Source organism: Gymnodraco acuticeps, unplaced genomic scaffold (assembly GCF_902827175.1).
Source record: "Gymnodraco acuticeps unplaced genomic scaffold, fGymAcu1.1, whole genome shotgun sequence".
Lineage (NCBI taxonomy): Eukaryota > Metazoa > Chordata > Actinopteri > Perciformes > Bathydraconidae > Gymnodraco > Gymnodraco acuticeps.
In genome coordinates, this window is record NW_022990225.1 from 308988 (window position 1) to 320760 (window position 11773).

The 11773-nt window shown below is 39.4% G+C and overlaps 1 protein-coding gene across 4 annotated transcripts in view; it reads right to left on the reverse strand.

Annotated features, from left to right (window-relative positions):
• chchd3a (coiled-coil-helix-coiled-coil-helix domain containing 3a) overlaps positions 1–9985 on the reverse strand; it is a 63023-nt gene extending 53038 nt beyond the window's left edge. For 2 of the 4 annotated variants that reach the window (XM_034218848.1, XM_034218847.1), the window contains exons 1-3: positions 9782–9985; positions 7984–8854; positions 115–208 (exon numbers count right to left, since the gene is read on the reverse strand). In XM_034218848.1, coding sequence (XP_034074739.1) covers positions 115–208; positions 7984–8854; positions 9782–9862 — 1046 coding nt within the window. In that variant the 5' untranslated portion in view covers positions 9863–9985. The remainder of the gene's footprint in view (positions 1–114; positions 209–7983; positions 8855–9781) is intronic. The other 2 variants (XM_034218850.1, XM_034218849.1) reach the window with 2 other exon arrangements.
• Positions 9986–11773: the final 1788 nt, after the last annotated feature.

The window sequence follows — 11773 nt, forward strand, 5'->3', positions numbered from 1 at the left end:
AAGTAAAATGCCTTGCAACACCATATGCTTTTGTTGAAGGTCATAAACAAGACCATTAACCATTCCACAGCAAAACAGTGCATGTGTTTGTGTGTCTGTGTGTTTGTGTCTAACCAGGCTTGCAGCTCTTGCTCTGCCTTGGCCCGATCCTGCTCCATGTCTTTGTGCAGCTCATCAGTGATGGTCTTCCTCAGGGCCACTTCATCAACTGGGGACGCAAAGAGAAGGGAAAGAGAGAGTTAGAAACAGAGGATCTTAGGCAAATAACTGTGATTTGCTTACAGCAATATTGTGTCTGTTGGAATACTGAGTTATACTGTCTAAAAAGTGAAACAGATAAGTACTTTTTGAACAGTCTGTTCATCCGAAAATGTGTTATTTCATTTTAACGAGTAATGACAGGTCTATTTGTCTTGTTACGAGAGCTTGACAATTAGTGAATTAATCCATGAACAGAGAGAAAAGTGTGCAAAGCAATTCATCATTCAATTCATTATTAAAGTACCAAACATTGCACAGTTCCAGTCTGTCATTTTGTGCTATTTCATGCTATTCTCAATGTGATTTCAGACTGACTGACGGTCAAGCAAAACAGGCAGGTTGGCCTTATGCTCAATGAAAGTATGATGTTTTACTACACACACAAAATTGAAACAACAACTGATTTAATCCATGTTGAATATGTGTTGTTAGTTGTTGTAACATTGCTGAATCTTTATAAATCCTAGTTTATACAGTGTCCACTCTGTGCTTTCTCTGAGTAAAGCAAGGTGTGATAGAAATCTCAACCACCATGCTGTATGACAAAGAGAAATATGTCTAGAGTGCTTAAACACACACAAACACACACTGACACAAAATAAGCACAAACATCCTCATATCACAGCAGCGCACCAATCTATCTACATAATATTCATGTCAGGGACATCATACATGTATGATTTCCGTGCCTCCACCGCTCTATCTTGGCAGGTAATTAAGCATGAAAGTAAAGATGCCAGGCCAAAACGTGCTCTGAAGACAGAAGTGCCATGCGGTGTGCTGCGACACTGAAGTAATGGAGGGAGTGTCTGTGTGTGTCAAGATTACTCCCCCGCTGCATTAGTTAGATAGGATAATCCCTATTGTCAAGGTACCTGGTTACATGTGGTAACAACAGGCCGGTGGACACGCGCACACACAAACCTAATGCCAGTTCAATCAGATCAACAATAAGACCTGAAATGTGCAATGACATTTCTTTCTTAGTTTATATAGCAAATGACCTTATACTTTAGTTAAAGATGTCATTTATTTCAGAAACACTTTTTGTTATATTCCATGGAATACTCTTAACATCCCGATAGCAATGAATATATGAAATGTTTTGACAATAAATTCATCTGTGGAAGCCGCGGCGCTGTAAAAAGCACGACCAATCACTTTAGCCGGCCCGGCTAAAATAACTGGATGGCCTACCTGCCTGTCAGCCTTCCATGTGTGCACAAACTTATCTCGTGCCCTCATTGGTCATGTGCGCGTTTGTGTGTGTTGGAGGAGGGGCTCTGTAAGGAAGTGGCAGATTGTTTCCGGTTGTGTATTTTCACATTCTAGCGCACTCGAGCTGGTTTCTCCAAAATGACCTACCCCACCTTTAATGTGCCTATTTTGTGATTCAACAAAAGGTGTGGGGGTTCAGGATTCCATGTGGTGTTAAACAGTGCTTTACACATTCTTTGAATTCAGTATCACAAATAGAAAATGTACAAAGGCAAACAAAATTCAACAAATGATACATTTTTCAACTTTAGTTTAGTGTGAAGTTAAATTAGTTTCTTTTGGGCAGACTTGAAATCAAGATCATCTAATTCAGCTTAATTGTTTTGACTTAAAAAGATAAAACTCATTGTCTACAATCCCTAGATCCAGATCATCTTCTAATGAGAGGTTTGAAATATCACATTGCCCAAAGACCCAGTTATATTGGACATCTTTACCAAAAGGCTTTTCAGATACCTTGTGGACAGAAGGACATAATCCCACCAAACAAACCTCTTCTAAGGAAAGGAAAAAAACAATTGCGTCTAAAATGCTTGGCTTCCTTTATGGGTAGAATTGTCTTTATGGGTGCTTGCATGTCCTGAAAGTGCCACTGATGTATTCTGCTCTTTGTGACGACTAAAATAAAAGATCCATTTATAATTGAAGAAATTAATTACATAACATTTAAACTCAACTGTCAAACATTTCAGGGGCAAACAGAAATATATAAAACCATTTGTATTGTCTTCCGTGCTTGAAGTAAAGAACAAGTCAGTGACATGGTGAACTAGTGGAAACTAGTTACCAGGAGATGGCTGCAGTTAATGCAACCGGTGTCAAGGAGACAGAGTAAACGCTCAGCTCATTAGCAAACATTTCATCCTCCACTTTCTGTTATTTGAGTTTCCTGCCTCCTCCTGCAGCTCAGTCACACCCACTGTTAACAATTTGCTCTTAGAATACAGTTCATTTAATCCTTGCTCTGAATTACAACCTCTGTAGCATTTTTGTCTCTGCAGCAAACCGCACATAAGAAGAACTCACAGCATGACAACACTTTGGTACGGCTTAGAGAAAGAAAAGCAGCAGGTAGAGGGAGGTTTAGGATGACAGGGCTTCAGAAGAAACACTCGTGCAAACAGAGGCGGTGATTGACAGTAGACAACTTTTTGCTGCAGTGTCTCCTCAAAGACAGACACTGCTGTCACCTAACTGTCCAGAGTGTGGGAAAATAATATCCATCATGTCTGACAGCACTCAGAATCTCCATTGATCCATCTGCAGAGGAGAGTCTAATTACAACTCTGTTAAGAACTACGACAACCTGTAGGACCAGAACCCTGCCGAAAGGTGTCCGTCAAATAACAAGTAATAATGCTTCTGACATCAGGGTGATATGAAAACATCCAATGATATGCTATGATTGTCTTCCGTCTACAGAAATAACACGCTGGCATTTAGACGTGAAATATGTACTTCAGTAAGGCATTTTAACAAGAGAACTGTCTCCTGGAGATAAGAGAATACACAATGTACTGCATGAATATTGTATTGTTTTGCTTTATCAGTCTAGCCATCTACTCTGGTTATCATATTTTTGTGATAACTTCAACAAATGTGACAACATAATCAGAGCCGAATATTTTCCCTTTCTTCCAACTCACAACAACAATGTCGATGTACTGAAAAAATAAGCTGCCTATTTCCATGATGAAACTTGTGAGAATAATGTTGTCTGTCCACAATATATCTAGCAACTAAATAGCTCATAATCTTTATGATAAAGACACCTCTATTACTCACTTTTCCCTCCAGAGATTTGTACAGTAAATGAATACACAGTACTGGGCACCAAACTAAAGTGACCCTTTAAATCATAGGTCAAATTCTGCCATTATGAAGTAACTATCGGGTAGGACTGGCATTTCTGTATCAACTGCCCTTTATAATATCTCACACTTGCATTCAAAAAAGATCCCTCTGAGCAGTACACTACGAAAAGTAAAATTCTAAATGTCCTCTAAGTTCAGACAAGCCTCAGCAATTCCTCATTTATCACTGCATGCTCTCCAGCTCTGCAGAGAGAGGCTTCAGATAGATAGAAGGCCCGCAGGGTCACCTGGAGAACAGGTTCTGATATGATAAATACCGTCTGGGGTCCTTGAGGGAGGCTGGTTGGGTCAGAGACAATTCCAGATCGACAGAGCCAGTGTCACTGCTGAGTAGGACATGTAAATGTTAAAAAGATTAAAAACTCATCATCTTTTTAGACGTGTCCCCCTCGTTTCCGTTTCCACCAATCACTAAACCCTGTGGAAAAACCCATAGAGGAGTAGGGGAGGCTGTGAAGCACAGGCTATTGGCAGTGGAGATAATAGACGAAGGCAAATTGCGTTTCTCATCAGAAGTTTCATTAACCCCAGGACCCGCGAGGAGGGCATAATCTGTAACATTACCACTTCCCCACGTTTCTAGCTCGCGCTTCCTGGAGTCACCGCACACCTTTCACAATGCTCACATAGGAGAGAACATAGAAAAGAAAAGCGCCAAGGCCAGGCAGGTGCCGTTTCTGATATATTTTCTTTTATCCAGACTCTTTCCTGTTAATTCAATCTCATGTGATGAAAAATGACCTAACTGATCAGTTCACATTAGAAGAAGATAACTATAAAAGTCAGTTTCAAAAGGAGAGTGATATATTTCAAACTCACATTTATGCACATACACCAAGTCATCCACATTTCTCCTATTGTTTTTCTCTGCCCGTCCCTTTTCTCCCCAATTCTCTCTGCCGCACCAGGGAGACATTTAAGCAGGCTATTAGTCCAGCGTAGTGTGTGGGCTCTGGCATATGAATATTTATAACACATTGGAGAAGGTGTAGGAGGTTCAACCTTGACTATGTAATCAGCACACATACTGAGTCAGGCCCATGATTTAGAGACAGTCGACCTGCTGAGAGCCTCACTCGATACTCAACTCTCGTGGACACACATAATCAATGTCTGCCTCATTAAGGTCGTACCCTTTCAGAATTGGGCTGAACTTTGCAACTTTTTAACGAGATTCACAATCATCCTACCTTTTTTTACTTCTTTAAAAAGAGCAAGCTTGATCAATCGTCCAAGTTGACTTTTTCCTTCTCCTTTATAATACTAGGTGAGGTTGTTACACATTACACCGCGGGGTGACCTTGAGAAGAAAGTAGAGGACTAAATGTCAACCGACATGATTGTTGAGGGATACTGTAAATATTTAAATAAGAGCCACTGTCTGGCAGCCATTAAAAACGGCAACAATGGTCACTATGCAGAAACATAAAAAGTACAGCCATTCAATCACAATCCTTAACGCTGTTTCTATATATTTTTATCCCATTCTTCAATCTTTTAATAACTGGTGAAAAAAATTACTTCTCTACTCAATCTTTTTGTGTGTACAGCATATTTGCAAATGAACTGTTAATGTCCAGAAACAGACAACATACAGATAGATAAGTCGGTTTGTGATATCTTTCATGAAAACTGTTGTGCTGTGAACGCATCTGGCAGTTTTCCATAATAACTACACTTAACAAACTTCTGGTCACAAAAATTGAAATTAAATGTTGCTTTATCTTTTAATCTGAGAAACTGATTAGTGCAAACAATAGAGGAATAATTGAATTCAACATGGGAACAAACTTTGTTTCCATTAGCTCTGTGGGCATTAGCTCATGCACACAGAGCTAATGGAAAATGGACCGACAAAGAAGGTTTATTTGTGGAATTGACAGGAATCAATTCTATTAACTGTCCAAATGGTGTTACTAATGTGCCCAAACAAGAAGGCTGGGGGCTCACATAAAATTCGGCGTCATATCACAGAAACACTACGACCAAATTAAAGTTTAACACGCACACGCGTCCACCTCCTTCCCTTAATGAGGCCTGGTGGTTTGTTGTGAGAAACTGCGGAGGTGTCGTTTTAATCACTGGAGTCAGTGTGGCGTGGCATAAGTTGGCCTTTTTTAATTACCTTGCTGATTGAGCACAGTCAAGGATGGGGAGGCCTGCCCACACCCTGCAGACCACCTTCTTAAGAACCAGCGCCCACGCCCCATTATGAATAGTGCAATGAACAGGTAACATTCAGACGTCCTCTGTTGGATATGTCAAGAGATAAGGAGCAAGCACCCATACTATTAAGACTAAAAACTTTACCTCAAGAGAAGAAGTCATCCCAACATTCTATAATAGTCACCCTCAATTATTTGAAAATGATAAACTAATAATATTACTAGGGGGAAATTAAAGAAAGCTTGCCACAAGTGAATCAAACTGACCTGCTACATCTACACCAGATCTCACATCTTTTGATTGTATTATTAATGTATTATATGAATTGACTATCAGCATTATCTGGCACAATAATCATTAACTCACCTTAACTTGTTCTGTTGTTCAGTGTTTTTCTTGTATTTGTTCAAAATGCTTATGAGCTTAATGGTACATTCCAAATGTATACGTATGTATAGATGTTGCAATTGTACAAAGCTGAATTGGAGTCAAAAGTATAGTGAGTTTGTTTGTGTTTGAGTGTCCACATAAATCTTTTTAGAACGTAAACAATGTAGCTGAATAACAATAAACTATATTGATAGCATATGTTTGATAGTGACAGGGATGTTATTTGATATTTCAAATAATAAACATACGTATTTAAGCTTTATGACACTTAACGTTTTGAAAAAGCTTTGAAATATCAACTCATTTAAGTTTCTGTTCATTATCACAACTTTCTATTTCTGCTTTTTAATTACAGATTGTTTTTGCAAGTTTGAGGCAGTGGAAATTGCCTTCTTTGACATCTATTTTAAAACATATTGATTGTACCTGCTTTAATGGAGGTAAAACAGTTATAATAAAGAAGAGAGGGAAAACTTTTCCATACAGATCAAATAAAAGATCTGTTTAGCCTAGATGAGTGCTCTAACAAAGTGCTGGAAGAAGTAGGGTCATTGTGACAGTTGAGCTCCACAATGAAGAGGCAGAATTGAGGGGCACTAATTAAAGAATACATGTATTAACATTAACAAAAAATCTAATGAATTAATCATTTCATTAACAGTTTGGGAATGGCAATTAATCATAACATGACCAAGGCTTCTATGAAATCCATTTTTTTAAATAAGGACAACGAAAATACAATATGCACGAAAAGTTGGAGACAAAAGGTTAAGGTGGCTACAAGTAAACACCCCCACAATAAACATAATTAACTGGACTTAAATCCTTAGAAAGCTTATTCCCTCATAACCTTTGCCTTCTAATTAACCACTATGCTGAAAAAGCATTCAGGAGAAATGATCCATTACAAAGAACAATTAATTTCTCCAGTTTTTGAGCATTCACTCCTGTCTCTTGTTAGAAAAAACAAGAGAGTGTAGTCGCCTCCCTGGTTAAAAATGACTGCGCAAATCCAGTTAAAACATTGTAATAGAAAAGAGTGTTAAATCCGAAAAGCTTAAAACAATTCAGAAAGCATTTCGTTAATCCTCATAAAACAACTCCTTCTTCCATTCTACTGTAATCTTGGTTTAATTTTTTCATAAAATTACGACATAAAACTACCAGAATATCATGCAGTCTAAATCAACACAGTGGGATTTTTATATTATTTAACAGTTAAACCTTCTTTTCCTGGTGTTTTTGCTTATAGTACACATTTATAATGATATAGTTTAGTTATTTTAGTAAATGTAATCCTTTGTGCTTTTATTTTGAAGGCAGCTTTGGGCACTGGGTGATTGAGGCACCTGGTGATAATGTATATATTGGACACAGGTGGTTATGGGATTGGCACACCATTACGGCCCATCCACACGGCAGCGTGCGTTGAAGCTTCAACGCTTCTGCCCATTCACTTGGAATGGGGTGACGTCACGCTTTGCCGAACTGCATTGTGGGAGCTTCGCTTTGCTCGCTTCAAAAGTTGAGCAATGTTCAACTTTTGAAGCTTCGACGGAAGCGTCAGCCAATCAAATCATATGCCAGTACAAGCTCTAGCCAATCAAACCACGTGCTTGTGTGTCCGGGGCGGGAGATTCATGTGATTGGTTGTTGGTCGAGCTTCAGACGCGCCCGCTGGCAAGCTTCAAATGTTTTTTACCAGGGAAAACACAGCAGAGGCCACAGGTGAAACCATTGTTCTATGTATGTTTGATTATTGTAATTCTACTAAATAAATGCACAAAGACAATGTTCTTGCCTGGACATCGGATGATTTCCATAAGATTTGCTTACTGGTGCCCCAGCGGCAGTTCATTTTGAGTTACATTTTCTGTTTTATTTGGCCGCTACAAACACTATATAACTGACCAACATATGCTCTGAAGAGATGAACTTATTTCCTTATTCAAAATGTGTTTGTGAAATATAGGACAAACCCTTTATTTGTAGCATACTGGGGGAAAAAACTCACCGGGTGGTGCAGCAGCAGCAGGTGGTGGGATTGAGATCACCTCAGGTACTACCACTGGCTCAGGGACAGGAGATGCTGGCTCCACTGGGGACTGAGGAGGAGGTGCAACTGGTTCACAAGGAGCAGTAAACTCAGGCAGAGGAGGTGCAGCAAATGGCTCAGCTTTCTGCGGCAAGATAGTGACAGGCTCAGAAACAGGAGGGGAAGAAAGGGGTTCCAGTTCGGGAACAGGGGGAGCTATGGTGGGCTCTGTCTTGACAGGTGGAGGAGGTGCTAAGGCTACAGATGGAGCAGCAATGGCTTCAATTAATGAAGGACAAATAGCAATGGATTCATTCATGGCAGGGGGAGAAGATTCGATTGAAAGGTTAGGAGGAGCAAGTGGAGTGATCACTTCCACTTCGGCTGGAGCAGGGCATGGAGCAAGAATCTGGGTAGCAATGGGAGTAGCAGGAGGCAAAATGACTGGCTCAACAACAACAACAGCTGCAGGAGGAGGAGGTGCCGCCACAGGCTCAAAAGCAGGAGCAGGGACAGATGAAGTTGGGAGCACCATGTCAATTATGGTGGGTGCTGCTACCTGTTCTGTAGGTGTTTTAGCAGGAGGTGGAGGAGGTGGAGGTGCAGCTACAGTCTCTGTGGTAGATGGAGCTGGAGGAGGTGCAACAGGTTCTACAAGGGAAGGGAGAGGAGGCAATGGGGTGATATGGTCAAAGATGGGAGGCACTGGACGTATGAAAGGAGAAGGAGTGATGGTAGGCGTCATAGAAGGTGGTGAAGAGGGAGCAGGCAGGACTTTTGGTGGAGCTTTAGGTTGAGCTTTAGGTGGAGCTTCAGGTTCCCTCATACGGTTGATGACATTCTCAGAAAGCTGCAATGCAAGAGTGAAAGAAGATTCAGTGGAACAATGTGATGCATTTAAAGACAGCCCTATAGTGATTATATAAAGTGAATGCTCTTACTTAACTTCCAGTAAAACCCACACCATGTCACGTTTACATGTTTGTTTTCTTTCAAATTGAAAGACTAAACGTAGCATTGTGTGTGCTTTAAAGGTGACTATTGCTTTCAGTATTTATGCTAAATTAGATCTATTGTCATACTCTCAGTAAGAAAGCAGAGGGAATTTCCACAAAATGTTCTTTTAGTAAACTATACATTGTGGAGAAGACAATGTTTTTGTTCATGTGTTTAAAAGAACATAACACCATTAGTATAAACAGGATAAGACCTCACTGAAAGATAACAATAGCCACAATTGTCCTACAAAGTAATAATAGACAGAGCAATGACAACTGACGTCTTAACTAATCGACTAAAGCCTCTCAATCTGTATTTAACATCAGCTGACCTAAGTACAAGCTATTAGTCACTTCATGCACATGCATCCTCGACAACTCAAAGAATAACATGATATACAACAAAATGTAAGATTCATTCATATATTGAGTAACTGACAGAACAGCACGAGGCTAGTGACGTCAATATTACTAAAATGACATTGAAGAGCTTTCGGTCTCACAAACACTGCAGCCGCTATAAACGATATATTGTTACATTGTATCCTCCTTATCCGCATAATAACTTACTGTTTAGCACTCAGAGTGAATGGAAGTCAGGTTGCTCGCAATATCAGCGTAGCATAGCTGCTACAATCCATAGAGCACCTTGATAGTTACTTACTCTATAACCTAATAACTTAATTACATCATTGTATTACAGGTATTGCTTTAAAGCAGTCAAGAAGCACCTGTTTAGTCAACACTAACCATGTAATGTAATGTATACTGTCACTTACCCGTATGCCCTTCACCACAGACACATTCTCATTCTCGTCCGACTCAAATGACACGCGCCGGGTACTGTTGTTTGCTCCCATTTTTCGTTAAATGTCAGTTATCTACATGTAATGCCTAAATGTTAAAGTGTACTTTTGTTATTGCTAAGTATAGCCTGCTAGGGGCCACACGCCACTGTTTCGGCAAGTCTGCACTTCCGTAGCATGACGTACTCGAAGAACGAGCAAGTTGATTGGACAGAAGCGTCGGCATCCTAACATCAGTGACTGTCATTGGTTTTTTTTAGCGGTGTGGGAGTGAGAGAGCTTTCTCTTTTCCACTGACAGCACCACTTGTAGGCTACTAACAACATTTTCAATATAGTCACTGTTGAAAATAGAAGTTTAAATAGCACTTTCTTCCAACGAATACAGTTATTATATTTTCATGGTAAATTGTGAGAGCAAATATATGTTCATCTATCACTAAAGTAGGCTACAATATTGTGAGACACAGAACCTATATTGCATTAAAACAACATTTTTCATCAATTTATATTTATTATACAAATATTTTACAAACATCAATATTTCTAAGATGTAAGAATAGGATTATGTAGTCTTCTGAATACATTCCTCCTGATGATTAGACTTTTCATAGCTTTCGGGTTGCTGAATGAAAAAACATATCCACAACAACCCCTTTTTTTGCTCAGCTATATGCTCAGTTGGCAATTTGCTCTGACCTCAGAACTTAAGTCTTGAGTGTTCAGTATCCAGCCCTGTATGAATATGAATACACTTGTGAATAACTTGCCATAAACTTCTTAAAATAAAGCCTATTTGCATAATGGTGTTAGTAATGTTGATTAAATGGAATCAAAATTAATTTAAATGTTTTACATAATGGCTACCACCAGGAAAATGTATCATTATTTAAGCTGTTTTAAGATGTGAGAAGACTTATAGGAAGAAATAATATCATAAATAATGAAGTAAGGACTTGAACTCAACATAAACGCTGGTCTGAGCAATACAGAGTAAGAAATGCATGGAGAAAAGAAGATGGGATATAGGATTGATATAACTATGCCGTCAGATATGGCAGGGAAAACCAAGACACAATGAGTACATATTGAAATAGACATGTTAAATGTGCATGTTCTGACTAAGACCCTTTAGTTCAGAGCTGGCTTAGCAGAGGGTTCATTTTATGGTCCTCCTGGCATTATTTTCAATTTCATTTACATTAATCAGTGGTCATTGTTTCTGATGTAATGAACAACAGCATTTTGCAACACTTTGACTCAAAATTGTCATGCAATCCAATTCCACTGAAGTTTATCGACACTTACTATCCTGCATGTCTGCCTTCAATTGATGATTTCTCTGCACTGCTCTAACGAGTATTTTCCATTCATCATGCTGACATGATGTTTAAACCATTTTGTATGGGATATGTCTCTGCTGCTCACCATCCTTGTGTTTCCTTACTTTCTTAGATTTTTCTCTAACAGTCAACACTTTACTGATATTTCTCCTATGGCGTGTCTTTGTTATATATACAGCAGAGTTATTTAATCCTGGGAATTAATGTGTGAACAACAATAGTTGTTGATTTCATTTTCCATGACATGTGTCTGGGTATTGCTATTCATTTTCTAAATCTGCCTTCTGCTCCCAGTAGAGAGGATGGGGGAATACAAAATAAATCCTGCAGTCAGCACCACAGGTGTGGACAGTTCTTGGACCCATGAAGTAGAACTAATGTAATAAAACAAGGATTTACTTGCCAGCAAGGAGGCTTATTCAGCAACAGGCAGCCAGTCAAAACAGACAAACAAATCCAAAGGGAGCAAGGCAAGCCGGAAGATAATCAAACACAGAAGAATGAAACATGATTTGTCTACTATGCAAAGAAGCCAACAAGTAGTCGTAGAAGGGGTGAAATCAAGTACAGTTCACGTTGACTCTGGTGTCCCACAAGGCACTGTGCTGGGTCCATTGCTTTTC